The sequence below is a fragment of the Amphibalanus amphitrite genome, unplaced genomic scaffold (genome assembly GCF_019059575.1).
Source record: "Amphibalanus amphitrite isolate SeventyFive unplaced genomic scaffold, NRLGWU_Aamphi_draft 000778F_arrow, whole genome shotgun sequence".
Classification (NCBI taxonomy): Eukaryota; Metazoa; Arthropoda; class Thecostraca; order Balanomorpha; family Balanidae; genus Amphibalanus; species Amphibalanus amphitrite.
Window position 1 is genome coordinate 240,194 of NW_024882272.1, and position 19,556 is coordinate 259,749.

Consider the following 19,556-nt stretch of genomic DNA (forward strand, 5'->3'; position numbering starts at 1 on the left):
GTTGCAAAGTTCATCGAACCCGGCTGCCGATGCCTTGAAAACCGAGCAAAATTAGGAGAAAAAGCGCCTTCTTCCAGCGCGTGCCACGTGCGACCCATCTACCCCCCGGGACTCGAAACACGCCACTGCACGTGCCCGTGACGTCATCAACACCCTGCGAAAATTTCAGCCCCATCGACCGCACCGTTTGACCTGTGCACGGCGTCAAAGCACCCCCTGCACGGTGCAAACAGACAGAGTTTCATTTCACAAATAGTATAGTAGACAAGCGGCTGCGCCACTTGCTTCGCGGCGTAGCCATAAAAGACGCAGCAGCCAGTTTGCTTTTGAATTCATACCGATGAGCCGTCTGGAAGCAGATATATAAATGAATATTCTGATGGCTTAGTTTGATAAAATTTGGGTCATACGGGGTCAAGTCAGGTCAAGTCTGTCATTCCTGGTCACACTGGGTCAGGCCAGGTCACCTTCGGTCAGGCCAGGTCGTATAGGTCACCACGTCACATTGGATCGGCCTGTGCCACACTTCTACTAATTCTACCCATACCACTACTCCTACCACTACCCCTTCCACTACCCCTTCCACTACCCCTACCACTACCCCTACCACTACCCCTACCACTACCACTACCCCCTACCACTACTCCCAACACTACCCCTACCACTACCCCTACCCCTACTACTACCACTACCACTACCCTACTACTACCCCTACCACTACCCCTACCACTACCCCTACTACTACCCCTAACACTACCCCTACCACTACCCTTACCCCTAATACTACCACTACCCCTACCGCTACTCCTACCAATACTACTACCACTACACCTACCACTACCACTGGGTCATCTGAGGTCACAGACTATCAGATAAACTGATAAACTAAAAAGTGTTCCTAGCCTTGCTCCTAATCTTGTCGCTCCACTATTCTTGATCATATTTGGTGGAAATGTCGCTTTGTGACAAATGTGGCGCATTACGACAAAATTGGTGCATTTTTAATTGTCGTTTTGTCATGCATCCTTCCACCGAATTGCACGTTTGTCGGACCATATTTGACAAAGTTGTGCGATTTGCGACAAAAATGGCACATCGTGACAAATGTGGCGCATTGCGGCAAACGCGGTGCATTCGGTTAAGCGCATTGAAAACTGTCTTTATTTACCGAAAATCAACAACTTCATTCGCATCTGTTTATCAAAATAAATAAGATGTCAATCCGCAAATGAGAGGCACCCGCCGCCGCTTGCCATGCATTTTAGTTGCAAAGCTCATCGAACCCGGCTGCCGATGCCTTGAAGACCGAGCAAATTTGTGAGGAAATACGCCTTTTTCCAGGGCGTGCCACGTGCGAACCATCCACCCCCCGGACTCGAAACCCGACACTGCACGTGCCCGTGACGTCATCAACATCGTGTGCAAATTTCAGCCCAATCGACCGCACCGTTTGACCTGTGCACGGCGTCAAAGCACCCCTCTGCACGGTGCAAACAGACACACAGAGTTTCATTTCACAAATAGTATAGTAGATGAGTGTTCTGCTCTGAGTGCTCAGTGTCCGCTGTGGCTCGGATGGATATCGTTCCACGGTTCTGATAGGGGCTGGGATGGTTACGAGGGACCGGCGGGCTTAGCAATGGTGTCGGCAGCAGGCTTTTTTTTTGCTGTCGTGATATAAGAAGCCCATCACGTTTGCTCTCCAGTAATGTGAGATGCCTCATCTCATGCTGCACCATATAGAGATGTAAGAATTGTCTGCTGTCGTGCTAGAGCTCGTCACTCACGTCCTGTATGGTGATGCAAGGAAGATCGTAAAACCATGATGCAAGGAAGTCTGCTCTTGTTATACGAGAGGTCGTGACTCACGCTCTTTGTTGATGCGTGAGCACTGAGCACGTGACTGCTCTCGTAGGGTGAGAGACCGTAATGCAAAGGTGCCACTCTTGGCTCCGTGGCTGGTTACCGCTGTGGTTTCAGGCGTGTTTTCTCCTGAAGCGGAAGCAGCTGCTAGCAGGTGTGCATTGTTCAGTGCATGCCTCGGCTGGGAGGAGAGAGGGGAGAGAGAGGGGGCAGCAGGGAGGATTAACAGGATGTGGTGGCGTGAGATCGGCAGCACACCTTCCTCCCAGGCCCGTCAGACGTGCATCACACAGCTATGGAGCCCCAGGTGTGGCCTGGACGCCACACAGACCAAACCTGTTCTCTGCATCCCTTGACCGGCGGTTGTGACCGCTACACAACTATACGAGCGTCATTTTCAAATGCCGGTGTTTATGTTCTGTTGGGAATTCCGTGAAGGCGATGGCGATGGTTTTGTGCATTCCTGGTCTGTCATTACAAGGCAAGGTAGGAATTCTCATCAAAGACGTCCGACGGTGTTCCAGGATGGAATTTCTCGTCGGACAGATAGGCACCAGTATGCCTACGGGGGATCTGTTCCAGTCATGCAAACGGAATACGGTGCTGGAAGCAGCGTCCATCTATGGACAGTCTATCGTTTAATCACCTGTATTCATTTCACTACCAGCGGGGGCCGCGGCTGCCGGCGACAGACGCTCTTGTCTCGCCCCAGCCGCCCGGTGACTCGGCCGGCCGCCCGGTGCTACCTTCCTGTGCGCCGGTGCAGTCTCCGGCCGGCCCGTCTTCGGGATGCGATGACCCGCGCGATACGCCTCCTCTCAATGGAGTACCGACGGGGGGCAGTCTGTCTCGGACGGACCATTACACGGTGTGTCAGGTGCGTGTGAGGGTGGCGAGCAGACGAGATGGGCCCGCGGGGACCCGGGTGATGGGCAGGATGGGCCCGGAGGACCCTCGGGGCCCTGCGGCGCAGCGGCAATATCCCAGCAGTGCTATCATATTAGCGCCATATCAGTTATGTGCGGCGTCCATACCTCACGATGACGCCACATGCAATGTGTTCCCCTGATCGTTCCGTTGGTGGATATTCGATCAAATTTGAAATTCCGCCGACATTAGCCCCCCTTACCGCAGGTGTGGCCCAGTATTGAGTGGTATTCTGAACCGTTGCTATTCCCGATTATCGCCCGTTAGCCAGGGGGACACCTGGGCGCGGGGACGGGGAACGGCGAGGGGTGGGCCGAGTTTAAATCGCACCCCTCCGCGTGGACTGCGCCGCGTGGACGGCCTGTCTGTCTGTCTGTGTGTCTGTCTGTCGGCCATGATCACTGGCCGCACGGCGGACGGCCGCGCCGCGGAGCCGCGAGGGGCTCGGGCGCGCCAGGTGCCGGCGGGCGACCGCGGCCGGACGCCGGAATGCCGCACGCTCTGTGGGCCTCTGACGTCAGGCGGGCCGAAGTGGCACGGGCGGCGAAGTGGGCCGCTGGCCGCCGCTGGCCAGCGCCGGCAGGGCGGCTCGGCGGCGGGTGCTGCATAAATCGGCGCCGGGCGCGGCCCCGATATGTGTCGCGGTGCGCTGAACGGGAGCACAGTGACCGGCTGCGGTCGGCCCGGTCACCCGGCGCGGTGGGTGCGGCCGGCTGGACAGGCTGGGTGGTCGGTCGGCACTCCAAGGCCGGCCGGGCGCCGACCGGAGTAGGTTGACGCCGATGGATCGTATCTCGTAATGTCGGGGAAGCATACTTAAATGGATTTTCCTCACTCTTTCTCGTTGGTTTTGGTGTGTTTATTTGCTACTCTCCCTATCATCGTTGAACCTGTCCCATCACTCGTCCGTCGCTCTCTGGACGGCCGTTGAAAGCCGTTCGCCCGTGCGTAACGGTAGCCATTCATCCCCCACAAAGGTCCTTTTCACACCCACCTGACACCGTGGGTCACCCCGCTGTGATCGGTCCAGGTCTATGGGTCACCTTTTCACGAGCCCGAACCGCTGAATCGGCACCCGGCCCAGATGGCCTTTTTACCAGCCCTGTCCCGGCCCGTGAAGCTCGGTTGGCCCGGGTCGTTGAACGCTCTATTCCAGTACAGCTCCCGCAGCTCAAGCTTGGTATGGTACCTGGATAAGCTTTTCATAAGTGATGCCGTTCTTCAGTAGATGGCTTGTTGGCTTTTAGGGTAGGACACTGATGTTTCTGATTTAACAGTGCAAATAAAAATGACTTCCTTAGGTAATGAATTATCTTTTCCTACACATCTTTACAAAACGTGAGATGACCTTAATTTTCTTAGCAAGTTAACTTGCCCGCAGCCGGGCAAGTTATTTTCTTAACTGCATTGCCGAAGCGTTTACCAGGATATTTCGCAGCACTGAATTGTCTTGTGTTGTAGGAGCAGGTTTTGTCATTACGTTTGTGCTTTCTTGGGGCGTTCGAAGGTGTGCCCGACCGCTTTTCAACCAAATGTTCAGCCAATGGCATTACCGGTACGCATCCAAAGATAAATCTCTTTCTAGCTCTTGCCTTGAAATCGATTCCTGTGCGATCTTTCCAACAATGCATAATGCATGACGATGAATTGCAAATTGAACAAGATTGTTTTGTTTCGAATAGCGCTACCCGGATCCATAGTTAGTTTCGAAGTTGGTCCCAGGATTAGCTGAGCAGAACTTTGAGGCGTGCTGTTGCCTGTTGGCAATTGCACGAATCTTGATCTACGATGCCGTTATATTTAGAATTAGATATTTCATTTATTATTGAGCCTAGACTTTTCCAAGCTTGTATTCAATGATATTTGACATCCTAAAACACCAACTGAATTAATTGACAGCGGTGGCATTAAAAACGGAATCGCTGGGATTCCATCAATCAGCAAACAAACTTGGCGGTATAATCCGCGACCCTTCCTGACGGTAACAGACAGCAATCGGTGCACACTTATCGACCTACCGTGCACAGGCATTTGTCTGCGTGCCATGTGAACCAGCCTCCCCTACCCGGCACCCCTCCACCCTTGTCTGTCTGTCCCTCGCCGAACCAATCCCTGCCTCCGGCACTGCCGCGGGGAGCATTCGCCGAAATGGGCCGGTAAAGCCGCCCCCGGGCAGCCATACCAAATTCAAACCATGCTTGGCGAATAGACGGACATACCGGTAGGCGACAATGGAGACGGGCCAACTGTAAAATACAAACATACTGTCGAAGACCGACCAACGGCTAAATACTGACAGACTGTCAGATACTCTTAGACTGTCAGATGTTGTCAGACTGTCAGATACTGTCAGACTGTCAGATAGACGGGCAGACTGTCAGAGTTCTAGGCGATAAGCGGTGCGCGTGCTGCGCGCAGAAGGAATGCGGATGTGTCGAGCTGTGACACCCACACAGACAGACTGGTCGATTAGCACGCCGATACACTAGTGGAATGACCTGCTGACGGACGGACGGTGGGGGAGAGCTGCGTGCCGGTCAGCCCACAGATAGACAGGCAGACACGGACGGGTCCACTGCCGCCGGTCCCAGCCTCGACCCGAGGTGGGGGAGGAGAGGTCAGCCGTGGGGAGGAGAGGCACGCTGATGTTCCCCCAGAGACCGGTAGGCGTGTAATGGCTATGCAGCAATTGGCCTGCGCTCTCAGCACAATTTCCTGCAATCACCGCGGCCTGTGGCGGTCATGTTCTTGTGCGCCGAGAATACGAATAGGTGGGAAAGTGCAGCCGTCAGCACGGGTCTGGTCCAGCTCGCGGATGTATGGGGCCATGTGTGGTGGCAGCATATATTTGTTTATTATCTTCTGACTTGTGAATGATCTTGCACCTTTTTAGCATAGCTAGAAATATAGAAGTTCATTCACAAGACGATAACGTAATTATGAGTAAGGTTACTTTATTTCAACACATATTTTTCGCTCTTTGCTACGAGTTGGAAGCTGTTTTTTTTTCTTGGATTAGCAGAACTTCTATCTTCTCCTCATTTATATATCTTACTTTTTCCTGTTAGAGAGTTGGTGCGATTGTAATCCTGACTATGAATTTTAACATTATTGCGTGGTGATTTGTTGTCACATGTTTATCTCTGACCACGAAGCCTGTGTCACTTGGCGTAATTTTCGTCTCCTTTCGTCTCTCTTTTTGGGTGGTCCCTCATCCCTGCGTCTTAGGAAGTCGTTTTTTCATCTATCGATATATGCCTTTTACAGGGCCTATGTGGTTAGCTGCACCCTCAAAGTGTTGACGGATAGTATCCATAATGGGTATTGTGGTGTTCGCCTCCCCTTCCTTTCACTTCTGGTTTGAAAAATTTATCCACCCAAGGTCAGCATTCCATTGACTTAAAATTACCTAAAAAATATCCTGGTGGTGTTCAATTGTCATTTCACGGAAGAGATACAGGGAATAATGATAAATCCAGCTGATAAAACTGACTTTCTGACATCATATATGGCCTGTTATACACTTTCACCGCTTACAGGTAAACACTTTTGTGTCTCCTTATCTTGGGATCCTCACGAAATGAGCCAGTGAGTAGTGACCATTTTGGGACAGCTATCTACGGTCATTGTCGGGTAATATTGTTTCTGCTTTCGCTCGCTAGAACAGTTCGTCTGCTGCAATTTATATCTCTATTTCATTTGATAGTGCTCGAAATACACACTGCACAGTAAAGCAGTAAATCTATCGATGAATAAGCGGCTTCTCTCCTTGCCATTCGCTCTTCCCTCGCCCGTCTTTCGCCATCTCGTCCGGTCCGGCCGTACTAACCCACTCTGACGAATCAACTCTTGGCACTTTGCTCGTGGCGATGCTCCTAAAAATACTCACCCGTCTCGCCGTCGGCTGGCTCGGACGGCGGCGCCCAACGGGCGGCCCATTTCCGAGCCGCGTCGGTCCCGACGATCTCCGTGGTGCCGGTGTCGACGACTGGTGCACGCGCCGCACCTGAGTGGTGCAGTGGTGATTGGTGACGATTGGTGACACTCTGGTGACCGCTGGTGACGGTTGGTGACGCCGGTCAGCGATGGCGCTGCGCACGACCTCCAGCACGCCGGACGGACCACCAGGTACGACCACAGTCGGTGGACGGCCGACAGCACAGGCACTGGTGTCGTGCCGCCCTCCCGCTGTTTGTAAACAGGGAGTGCCGACGGGCTGTGTCCGTCAGATAGTGCTATCGAAACCACAAAGGACATTTCGAGGCGTAGTTGACACGAAAGGAGGATGTATATTGTAGTAATGTAGTGTGTATCAAGTGGCTGCTTTCACATGAATTTTACATCATTGATCATCACTTTATTGTATGGATCCACGCCAATGTCATTATAAATATCACGAACGACTTTCTTGCCATCATTGTTGTGAAGCTGATGCATGGAACATTTGTCACATCACTTGGCCATTTTTATTCCAGAGACATTACGATGGAAAGAAGCCAAGGAAGCACTTCGGTTCCATATTCCCCCAACAAATTCACTCGCAGACAATGGAATTACTCACTAAGTGATCAGTCATATTCGTTTCGTATGATGCATGCTTCTTAGGTGTTGTTTTTATCCGCTGGGACTGAGAGCGTGAGATGATGTTTTTCGTACTCCAGCGTAGATGGGTAGCCATACGGCTTCCACGGTTGACAGTGATGACATCAGTCATCTTTTTGCAAACTCGTTAAAGATTTGGGCTGTATCCAAAGGCCCGGGGTTCGAATCCCCGTACAGCCCAAATCTTTAACGAGTTTGCAAAAAGATGACTGATGTCATCACTGTCAACCGTGGAAGCCGTATGGCTACCCATCTACGCTGGAGTACGAAAAACATCATCTCATGATGCATGCTTGTTTAAACTGCGATACAGTTTCATTGTGCCGTGGGTTGTGAGATTAGAAATGTTGAGATAGTGCTGCTAGGCAATAGTTGACTGTGCAGTGTGGCAGCCTGATCTTCAGATAAAAGCCATGTCTTTCACTCCAGGTATAAATGTCACCCATTACTTGTCTGATGTTTAATCATATCAAATGACGTCCTAATGTAATGAGATTATGAATTCTGTGCCGTTATTTTCTGTACCCAACGCTTATAATGCAAGAATTATCGTATAGGACGCTCTACATGGTTAGGTGCAAACTCTGCATACACCTACCGTTATACGTCAAACTCTGTCGTACAATTTTGATCTGACCAATAACAATTTCACAGAGTCAGACTAAAAGATACACCTTTTTTGTGAGCCACGCCAATTTACCTACGACTATCATCTAGAAAAAAACTATCATCCACGTTTGCATCAGCTTTATAATTTGGCAGTCTGTTACTAAGTTAGAACCTGGCTCGGCCCCCGACTGCTGCATCATCATCTACCCACGCCATCCTCTCCTTCTCCCCCCCCCCCCCCGCCTCCGACGTCACGCCCCCCCCCCCCCGCCGACGTCACGTCCGCTGCCAACACGTCCAGCCTGTCGCTCTCGATGTCTGACACCTGACGTCTCGACTCCGATCGGGATCGGGGCCAGTCACCTATACCGGAGCTGCCCGCTCCATGGCTGCATACAGTGACACATCTGTCATCCAGGCAGAGACAGCCCGGCAGGCTGTGTGGATTTCACTCGAATCTTGCTACGGCGCCTGAGGCGGATTAGGTTGGCCGTCGCCCCAATCGGTCACTGTTTGAAGGTCGCTGGTTTGTGATAAGCTGGTCCGACTGAGACGGTTGGCTTTGTGGGTGGTCTCTGCCCCTCCCCCCCCCCTCCTCAGCACCTGCTGGCGAATCTGTAAAGATCTGTGGCCTTTGATCACTGGACAGCTCGCCAGTCAGAGGGCAGACAGAGGTGTCCGGTACGGGGCAGTGAGGGAGTGGGTTAGTGTGAAACAGGCCGTCTGGCCACTGCAGTCACCTAGTGATGTCAAATACGGAAAATTCGGAAACCGATACCAAACCAAATACCAACCGAAACAATAGGAAAATATTGAAAACCAAACCAATTTTTAAAACTGATAGAAATACTAACTTTTTACCAAATTCTGAGCATCTTATACATTAGTGAAGCTTCCTTATACCAACAAAATACCAAATGCATAAGGTTTGAAATACCATATACCAACTTGGTATCGGTTTGGTATCGGTATACCAAAAAGTTGGTATCCGATTGACATCACTAACCCTCAGCCCGGCAGAAGGCCGGGCATTGACAGAGCAGTTGAAGCAGTTGGTGCGGTGGTGGACAGACTGGACACCATTAATAGTTAGGCGCTAAAGCGCTAACAAATTGTCCACGAGGCTGGATCAGGCCAGGTGGCTCACGGCTACTACATCGGACCAGGTCTGAAAATCACTGAAGCTTTCCGTACCTGAGGGCTACGACAGACGTCGTGGGTTTTCGGTCTTCTAGGTTTTCGTGGAAGTTCCCCCCACGTGCACTGACAAAGCAGCTGATAAGGTCACGGCCTGCCCTGCACGGCCGGGTGGCGGGACGTCTTCAATCTTCAATCTTCATGCCAGGCTGCTTGACAGCGTCTGGGGTTAACCTTTCCTTGCCGAAATCGCTGGAGGGTAAAACAGAAACTTTCGTTGTAGATATCACTAGAATGGCTGATGCAACGGTTAGCTGCTTCTGAAATTCGAGGATTAAACGGCGTGACACCTAAACCGGCACTGACTGCTGCTTATTTTGATGAGTTTGTTAAACTAGTTTTTTTTTCGAAAAAAAAAACAGCAGCTTATTCCCTATTAGGTCGAATATCATTCATTGTGGATTTTTGTGACTGAGGCCATGACGTCATGAAAACATGGTCCTGGCAGAAAAACCAACTACTCATGTATGCCTCTAAAATGAAACATCATTAGTAAGTACCTACCAACTGTCGCTTATCATTACTGTTCCATTTCTGGATCAATAGCGGATGCATTGCATGATGTTTACAGAATATCTTTGCAGCGACTTTACAGAATATTTAGTCTGTTCCGATATGGAAACAAGGTCTTACGTAAAGCTCTGTGATCCACAGCATCAGCGAATTTTCTCTCGCCATCCCTCTAATCAGAAACGCAGCTCGCGTAGCTGGCAAACATCAACAGTTGCGCCGCCACCTGAGCCTCCCGCGGGCCCCGCGGCGGCCTATTCGTGTGCCGGGAGCGTCGTGATGCTGATGGCAGCCCCCCCCCCCCCGCTGCCAGCTCTGGGGCTGCCGCGGTGGCCGGGAGATCGGAACGCGGCGACTGTGTACCGCGGCGATGGCATGCGGAGTTTACAGGGGGCCGTCAGCGCGGACAGCGTGCCAACACGCGGCCACATCAGGCAAACAGAGGCTCGGAGGCAGAGGTTACAGCACTGCCGCGCCGCCGCGGGGACATGTCAACAGTGCAGGGGCGCCGAACAGGAGCCCTGTAGTTTTTTTTTAGAGGTTTTCGATGAAAGTAAAGGACGATTTTATCTTTTATGTTCAGCATATGAAAAGATGTCCCAGAAAATGTTTTGTCTTCGCGTAATAGAAATCGACTAGTAAGTGTAGGTATGATTAGTTGAGAGTAAGACTGACTTGCGCATCAGCCTCGAATATGCTTTCAAAATACAAAATTCGTCTGTGACAATTTTTCCTGCGACGTCCTTAGCTCCTCGCTGACGGCGGAGCTTCACGAGCGTCACTAGTGCGTCAAAATTACCGCTGCCGCGCCGCCAATGCCGTGGCGTTTTGTGTACCACTCAGACGCTATCTGGGTTGTCTGGAATCAGTGTACCTGGCCTTCAGACTTCAAAGATCAGACGGCAATGCTGGCATAGCGCGTGCCTTGCGTTGATGGCTGCGCGGGGTGCCCAGCTTTCGTCTTTGTTTTGCGCACCTGACGACCTCGCCCACCCAGAGCCGTTTTTCTCTGCTGGCCTTTGAAGACCAGCTTAAGTTTGCAGTCACAAACACGGACTACTGTAACGGATAAAGCGCCCTTTGAAGGGCAGCGAGCGTCGTGTAATGCGATCACGCACCGTTACTTGACGTCGATTTGTCTATTTGATTGTTTGACTACTTCAACGAAATTTGGGTATCCAGTCAGTTGTTGATCAGCCTGTCTACGTGATTTGATGTTTGTTCAACGTCGGCTTGTGATATCACTTAGCCTGACAGCGAACACTGCCGAACATTTCCTGATTGTAGTAAGTCGATGACGAATATTATCTCCAGATGTGAGGAACGTTCCGGTGCCGCCTCTCCGCTGCGCCGCTGTGCCGGCGTTCAAGTCTCCGCTCCTCCGCATCCCCGCGGCGGCGGCGGCGGCGGCGGCGGCGGCGGCGGCTCTCTCCACCTGTGCGTCCGCGCGCGGTCGCTCGCGCCGCCACCTGCGCCGCCCGAGCCCCGCCGCGCTGTATTCCAACCGTCGCGTATGTCCCGCGGCCATCCGAGAAAAAGGTTACTCGTGCGGACCGGCCGCACTTGTCCGCCGGTGGCCATTGTGGGTGTGCGCGCGCAGTGTGGTGCCGGTGACAGAGCGACCGGAGGTCAGGTGTTGGTGTGCTGGCGGCTAGGTCAGGTCACTGAGCGCTGGTGATAGCGCTGGTGTGATCAGCGCGGCGCTGAGGCCAGCGTGGCCCAGCCAGTGTGAGGCAGGGAGCAACCACAAGTGGATGCTGACCAGTGCTGAGTATAAAGGTGTGACAGTGAGCACGAGTGTGCGGGCGGCTCCGCTGCCTGTGGATACTCTGGGATACTCTGTGGATACTCTGGGAAACAGTTGGACTTCCAGGGACGCCGCTTAACAGGTATGGACCAGAGTCGATTGAGTGTGGTGGAAGGCCGCGTCTCTCCTAGCCCTCACCACGTCCTTCCCATACCTTACCGCCTCAGGCGGTCTGCACAGCAAATGGGGGACTTCCGTCGAAATACTCCCACGGAGAACTTTAAAAGGACGCTTTCAACTTCCTGGACGTGCTCTGTTTACAAATCGGGCCCCTATTGAGTGTGTTATCCGCGCCCCGCGATCTGTTCACTTCCGCACCATTTCTGAATACCGACCATATCGTCGGTGTGGCGTTCCCCGCGGAATAGCACCTCCCAGGGTCATTTCAATCGCGTTTGAATCGCGGCGGCCTCGGCGGTTATTTCTGGGAACGCTCCGTTTCCAACGAGCGTGTCCCGGCGCGGCGCCACTTCGGGCCACCTTTGATGCCGAGTCCGCGGCCGAAGACGCCCCGATCAATGTGTGCCTCACCGATCGCCGGCCGGGCCGGGCATTATTGAAATTCAGCCGGCTGTTTGATCAGGCTGGCTGTGTTTGTGGCCGGGATTACCTGCGTCCGGCCCGGGGCGAGGTCTGGATACCGCAGCCGAGCCGCGTGCGGCGCAGCAGGCAGGACGGGCGGCGGCAGCGGCGGCGGCGGAGGCAGCGTCCTCCCGGGCAGCGAACCGGGCCCGGGGGAGCGCTGGCGCCACCCCGAGTTTTTGTGTGACTTTCGGCAGAATTAGCATGTTTGCGTCGTTAGTGAGTTTCTGTCGAGTTAATTGCAGGTTTCGCTGCGGCCCGCTCACCGTTTAATGGGAGCCAACGCCCGCTGTTTTGTGTGCGTCGGATGCTAAGCGAAGAAGGATGTTATGATGGGAGGTGTCATTAAAGATGCGAACCTCTCCGGAGAATCAGTCTGGAGCCCGCTCAGCATCGCAAATACATATTGTATTTTAGGGAGAACGCTGCTCTTTCGGGCTGCAAAGTGCAAACGTCGTAGGTTGATGTTAAATTCAGGCGTGTTCCTTCCAATGAAACAGTTTATCTGAGCTCAACCTAACCCCGTGCTGCTTAGCTCATAATTCACCTTCAACTCAGCCGGGCCCGAATTCGAGCTCAACGTTTTTGCTCGTTGAACTTTGAATGCAGCATGACTGACCTCTGGGATACGTCGGTGTTCATTTTGGTTAGGCATGTCAATAGAGTTTCAATGGAGCACGTCTCATGTTCACGAGCCTATGGACTCGAACTGGTGAACTTTTGGCGATTGCATAGTAATTGATGCAGAAGGTCAGGCATGACAATCCTTTTCAGGATTCGATTCATGCAAAAACGCTACGCCCTATACGTCTGGGGCCGTATTCACGTCGACTTCGTAAGTCGATTTTCTTTCGTAAGTATAATTTGGTATTCACGTCGACACTTCTTAAGTTTTTATCGACGGAGTTCACGTGAATGAAAAAAATTACTTACGAAGTAGGTCAAACTTAAGAAAAGTCTTACGAAAATGATCGACGTGAATACGGCCCCAGGTCATATAAAACAAGCGCCTTGCCAAGTTCTGTCCTTGTGTATACGAACATGCATTGATTTCAATGGCGCACAACTTCGATATCTTGGCATTTGTGTTATGAAGCTTGATCGACGACTTTATTTGATAAATCGTTCCATCATATACCTATCACATGCGCTTGACTGGAATTTCCGTGATAAGTTAGATATTCTAAGTAGGTTACCAATGATCATTGCTGATGTGGTTTATTGTAAATAACACTTGGAAGATTACATGGTGTCGTCCCACTGTTCTGCGGTGATTTAAATCCATCGACTGACGCTATCTCATTCAATGACAGCTTTATGTGAGTAGTCATTTAACAGATTATTGGTCTACTGATTCCCTTATGACCTTCATTAGGAATGTAGGGAGTTCCATTAGCCAGGTCCGCTGCAGTTCTAAAATATGACATCAGCAAATTGGCATTCAAATACAATCCACGGTGTTATTTTTGTGAAAGCCGCAAAACCACATAATGCCATGAATCCCAGGTAATGAAGTGCTGAATGTATTTTTCAATGTGGAAAATGAAAACATGGCGCATCGTTTATGGCAGATGAACGATGCGTTATGTTACCGTTAACCTTTCTACGTTTCAGATAATGAAACGTTTATAATCTATCCAATTGTTGATATCATCGCAGGTTCATCTTTTTCAGCTGTACCGCCATTGTGGTCTCTCTCTCTCTCTCTCTCTCTCTCTCTCTCTCTCTCTCTCTCTCTCTCTCTCTCTCTCTCTCTCTCTCTCGCTCTCTCTCTCTCTCTCTCTCTCCTCTCTCTCTCTCTCTCTCTCTCTCTCTCTCTCTCTCTCTCTCTCTCTCTCTCTCTCTCTCTCTCTCCCCACCCTCTCTACACTACCAGCCATTTAACTCGCTCTATTCCACAATGGTCTGTCACGTGCCAGGTGGGCCATCTACCAGTGCTATCAAACTCGCCCCTCGCTGCGTGGATGTCGCAACGCACTTCCGAGCCGGTTCACTTCATTTCGCAACCGGTAGACTAACTGCTCACCAATTACCGGTCTCTTTGGCGCGCCTTTCTGGTCGAGCTGTTTGCCGCGGACGTGCTATCCGCGTGCGTTCTTCTATCGCCGTTTGCCGCGCTGCGTGGTGACGCAATATGTATGCAGGAAGCGCCGCCGTCGAATGGCGACCGTAAACGCGCCGATGGCGTCATATTTGGTGCGCGCCGGCCGGGCATAATGGTCGACTGCGTAGTCGCGCTGTGGAGCTGCGAGCGAGTCGGCAGACGGAACGGGCGGAACGGAGCCACAGGTGGCAGCGGTAGCTGTGGGGCGGACCGCAAGTGTCCGTCGGGGACGGCGCGCGGGTCGGAACGCAGCTGACAGGTCAACAAACCCGCAGTGTGGGGGCTGAAACGAGCGGGGCGAGGTAGGGGTGGTGTCATGTGAGAGGTGTCGCATGGAGGTGGTGTGAGGGGATATAAAATTGCTAGCCTAGGGCATATCGATGACCCGTTTTGTAGCAAAAAAGGAGTGTTTCCATATTACACGTCTATCTGACGTTTTATTTGTTGCTCGTCTGGGAAGGCTAGTACCTACCACCTATACATGCGTAAATGCGTCAGCAAGTGATGATCCATTGATTCAAAATATTTGAAACGTGACGAGAGAAATGAATGTCCACAGAGCTCAGAAAGAGCTGACTTTACCTTTCTTACATTTCTGGCAGACCTGGGTTTGGTCGCCGTAAAGTGATAGAACGATAACTTAATTGCGGGTTGCACGACCTCTTTATCGGATATGAGCGCAAAGCCCGTCGGCTCGTCGACTTAGCAGCACCCAGCTTGTCGCTGATTCGGCTTCTTTGTAGCGCAGTCACGTGATAATTTGCCATCTTACTTACACACTTATCTTACTTAACCGTCCCAACCCGCAGTTTCTTATCGAAGGCTCACTCAGATGACTAAAATCTCAGAATGATAAAACAGTGAGTGAAGGAAGGCGAGACGGGGACACCGGCTTACCTATAGTAAGTTTCCGATTACTATGCGAGATTGTCCCTGGGGCCGACAGGAAATGACGACATCGATTTAACGCGTCGCCGGGGATGAATACGATGGTCTAGGGGGCTTAGCAAGAGCCGGCGATATAGACACTAAGCGGACCGCTCATCTCGGGAGGGGAGCCGTGAATGGGTGAAAAAGGCCAGCGGCGGGAGCTGAGGTGGAAGCTGGACTGATGCTGGCTATGGGGCTTGACTGGGACTGAAGCTGCTATGAAGATGAAGATGAAGCTGAAGACTAGAACTGTATCGCACTATGATTCTTTTGTTCCGTGTTGTGACTGAAGCAAGTGAACACAGACTGAAATAAACAAGGATATCCGACTGAGCCCGTTCCGGCGACCGCTGGGATAAGCCGACCAGCTGTCTGTCTGTCTGTCTGTCTGTCTGTCTGTCTGTCTGTCTGTCTGTCTGTCTGTCTGTCTGTCTGTCTGTCTGTCTGTCTGACGGCCGGTTCCGCCAGACCGGTGTTTCTGGTTACCGTGAGAGCGTGTCGTGAGCTCGCACAGCCACCGACAGTGTCACTGAGCGGCCCGACCGGCCCGAGGTCGATGACCTGACCCGCGCCGTGTGTGTGTCGGGTCAGATCCTGGTCCTGGAGGTGGCGATGAAGGTGATTTCAGCGGTAGGGTGAGACTGGTTAGTTGACCTGCTTTTGGGCATGGAGGGTGTGAAATTATGGAGAGAATGTCCACCTGTTACATAACTGCGGGGGTCATCAGTGGTTCTGGCCCGATATGAGAGGTAGTTTCATGCATCGCCTCCCCGGGAAGGCTTAAGATAAGCTTATGCTGTAATGACTACGACCCGGGTTATATTTGAAGCAGTTTGCTCTTGAAGTGAGCCTTTGAAACACTGTGTAACTAATGTGCTGATTGAGACGCATGTAAAATTACTGCAACGGGAATGAGAGTGTTTTTAATTTGGAAAATTATAATTGCTGGATACTTACATGACACTCCAACTACATCATAAAGCTGTCAACCGTGCACAGCAGTAACTACCTCCATTGCCATGCGTGGCGTGAACTACCAAGTCGACAAAGCTATGGCAGGAAAATGAAGGGAACATCGCTGATTTGGACCATCATTCTGGAAGCGAAGTTCCACCGTATACGGTTTTGAAATCGGACTCGCTCTTCTGAATCATCTGAAGTGGCAGTCTTGAAGATGAGGCAGTGTTGGTAATTCTTGTGGAGCTGCGTCTTCCAGCAGTGTAACATCTCATTGAGCTTTGACCGCACGACGAACTGGCTCCTGTGTCGACATCGACACGTGCACCACATTTAGACCAGATGTGGACCGATCCGCTCCACATGTGTGATCAGGGTCACCTGTCGTGTAGGTAGAGACTGACCCAGCCGGTCGCCGTCACAGATCCAGATCTCGCGTCACGCACCAGCGCTCTTCAATCAGCCTCGGCGTCATTTCCATCATCATGGACCGCTCAGGAGTCGGCAGATCGCCTTAGAGATAACCCACCTGCGTGTACCGAGCCGGATCCGCGGCCGAACTGCCCGGTCAGCCTCCGAGAGTCTGACGTCACAGGGCGCGGCCGGTGACGTCAGCGGTCACGCGGGGCGGTGACGTCACCACGGCCGCCCCCTGAGGTCGGTGACCGGCACCTGCCAAGGTCACGGCCCGCCCGGCGCCGGCCGGCCGGCCGCTCCCCAGACGTCGTGATCAGAGTTATGGCCGCCGACCCACGCCGTGAACTTCACGATCGGCGTTGTCGTGACGGATGCCATGGGGCGGCATTTCACGCTCCCGGCAGGAGGGCGATGAACGGGCTCGGTTTTTGCCTTTTCGATCGATCGACAGTTATGCGGCGACCGGCGGTTCCTCTCCCTCTTCTCTCGCGGCTCTATACACCTGTTCTGGATCACCTGTGTGGAGATGATGCATCTCACCGCCGTGATTGTGCTCATTCCAGAACAAAGCACGACGCCCATTCACGGGTCGCACCTGCCCCGACCATCCGCAGCCATTTGTTCATCACGTGGCGCTCCCAATATGCGTCATAATTACATTCGACACTGTGACATCTCTGAATACAGACGATAAATGGGCAAACGGTAGATGGCTGGAAGGACGGAGGGAACGTAATGGATTCATTATACTAGAAAGATGTAGATGGGGAATGAGACAAAAACTGAGACTGACAAGGACATGCCTAGACGTTAGTAGAAACAGCTACAGGGGACGATTGGAAACAGATAAAGACGACCTGTTAGTTCATAACCGATATTGCAAGTGTGATACAGGTTACAGAAGTGTAAAAAGAAATTAATATTGCAATGTCATCATAAGCTGCAAAGTTTAGTGTCAGCCAAAGTCATTGGGCTGACAACAGCTTCAGATCTCGGGAATTCTACCACGTAATGATTTATTCTCCTCCCATTTCCACGTCTGCGGCTGGTTATTCCCCGGAAGTTTTCCTCCAGTGCCAGTGCCACTCGACCTGCCACCACTGACCTTTCCTCTTTTGTGGTCAGACGCGTGTCATAGCGACCCCTCGCTCCCTCCTTCACGTCCCAGCTCTGCCGGTCTCGCCCCCGGATCAGATCGGGTGGGCGGAGACCCGTCACCAGCAGAGGCAGCCGCACCGCCTGTCCCCGGAGCGAGAGCCCAGGCCGGCCTGCTGGTGACGGCAGCAGAGTGGCCAACATGCGGACGTGGGGGAGACTGCCAATGCGGTCAGAAACGGGCACACAGAGACAGCGCACACACGCGGACTCTCTTATGCGATTTAGAAGTCTGCTTTTAGAAAGAAGTTTGCCTAAAAATGGACAACCACCCCCAGCATAGCACTACACATCCGGTACTTACCGTCCTGTCCTCATGTGCAGCGTTCGTGGCACTAGACACTAGTCAGTACAGGAACATTACTTCGCCTTAATTAAATGGCATCGATTCGCATTGCACAGTGCACGGCCAGCGTGACACGTGCTGGATCGTGGTTCCACGAAGCCTGCAATAACGACTGTCACAATGCCTCCTCGTTTGATTTCCCTAGCTCTTTTGTTCCCACCCCACTTGGTACAACCCAACACCGTGAAGCCTCGCGATGAAAGCCCGGTGCCATCTCTCGGCACAGCAGCCGCCTTCTGTTGGACTGATTGTATTCGTTGTATCAATGAATTGTCCGGAACCGTTGAATATCATTCTCTTCACCACGGCTTTCTGCTGTTCTGGTTGTCAAGGGGCTTCTCAGGCTTGATATAAACTCCTTTGCGGAAACGCCGAAGCGGTGTCTGTCAGTCAACCTTAGACGTATTCTGGAGGCCTACCTTTTAGGCAGTCTTCTGGAGGTGAGAGTTAAGGTCATTTAGGTGTGGGGAGCGAGTAGAGTTGCGAAGAAGGTGAGCGAAAGGAATTAGGAAGCAGGCGTTGCAGAAAAGCAGCAACCGTATAGACGTGACTGGTTTGCCCTGAAATACATCAAGGAAACTGAGTGCATGCGGCGTGGGCGGTTTTGGCGCAATATCCGCCACCATCCCAGCCTGTCGTGACCCGGGGAGCAGAGGGGCCGTCCCCGGCGGCCGCCCGTCACGAGCCGGCGCCGTGACCTCGAGCACAGCAGTCACGGCCGAAACAAATCATACACGGCCGACGGAGCGTGCCCGGTCTCCGGAAACTGCTGAGATCACCCGGTGCTCGTAATTCATCTCATTGTGTGCGGTAATGGATACGCGGCCGCCCGGCTGGCTGAAATGAAAGGAGGGTGAATGGGGAAAGCCGCAGGTAAACTGAGTTTAATATAGCTGCAACGTAATAGTTAGGTCTTGTGTTACGTGATATATCTGACAGGATAGGCAAATTCTAGCAATTTGTTCTCTCTTTGTCTGAAAACATGGAATGATGTGTAAGCTTGTTCGACGCGATATCTGATGTAGTCACCCGATGTCGCTGAGTGCCTGTGTGGGTGGTCCGGCCGTCGGCGCTCTCCGCGCCCCGTGTTTCACCTGCGCCAGCCGCGTCCCTCCGCGGGGAGTGCTGTGTGTGTTGTCGCTCCCCGAGGCCGAGTGTTTATTTTCGTTTCTGTCCGTTCGCAGAGGACACCGGGTCGGCAGACGATGGAATGAAGGGGCCGCAGCCTGCCTCGACTCAGGTGAGTGGCGCGCTGTCGCCGCCCCCGCTCCAGCCCGTACCTGGGCGGGCCTCTGGGCACTCTGCCCGCAGACTGACCCTCCCTGCTCTCTGCGACTCTCCGCTGACCAGCGAACTACGCACTAGAGGTCTGCACCGGCCGGCTGCAGCCGCGGCTGGCTGCAGCCCCACGGCTGTGGGCCAGGGCGGCTGCAAATATCTCCAAGAACACGGCTGCGGCTGTGGCCACGGCTGTTAGATTTCAAGCTCAATCTTAAGTACTCAATTATAAAATTTTAAATCCTTAATCTTACATTCTGATAAGCAGTCTA

At 52.5% G+C, this 19,556-nt stretch overlaps 1 protein-coding gene across 1 annotated transcript in view; it reads left to right on the forward strand.

The window, feature by feature from the left end:
• LOC122366014 (apoptosis-stimulating of p53 protein 1-like) overlaps positions 1 to 19,556 on the forward strand; it is a gene marked incomplete at its 3' end in the record, with an annotated part of 125,339 nt that overhangs the window by 19,840 nt on the left and 85,943 nt on the right. The window contains exon 4 of the mRNA XM_043337744.1: positions 19,191 to 19,246. Coding sequence (XP_043193679.1) covers positions 19,191 to 19,246 — 56 coding nt within the window. The remainder of the gene's footprint in view (positions 1 to 19,190; positions 19,247 to 19,556) is intronic.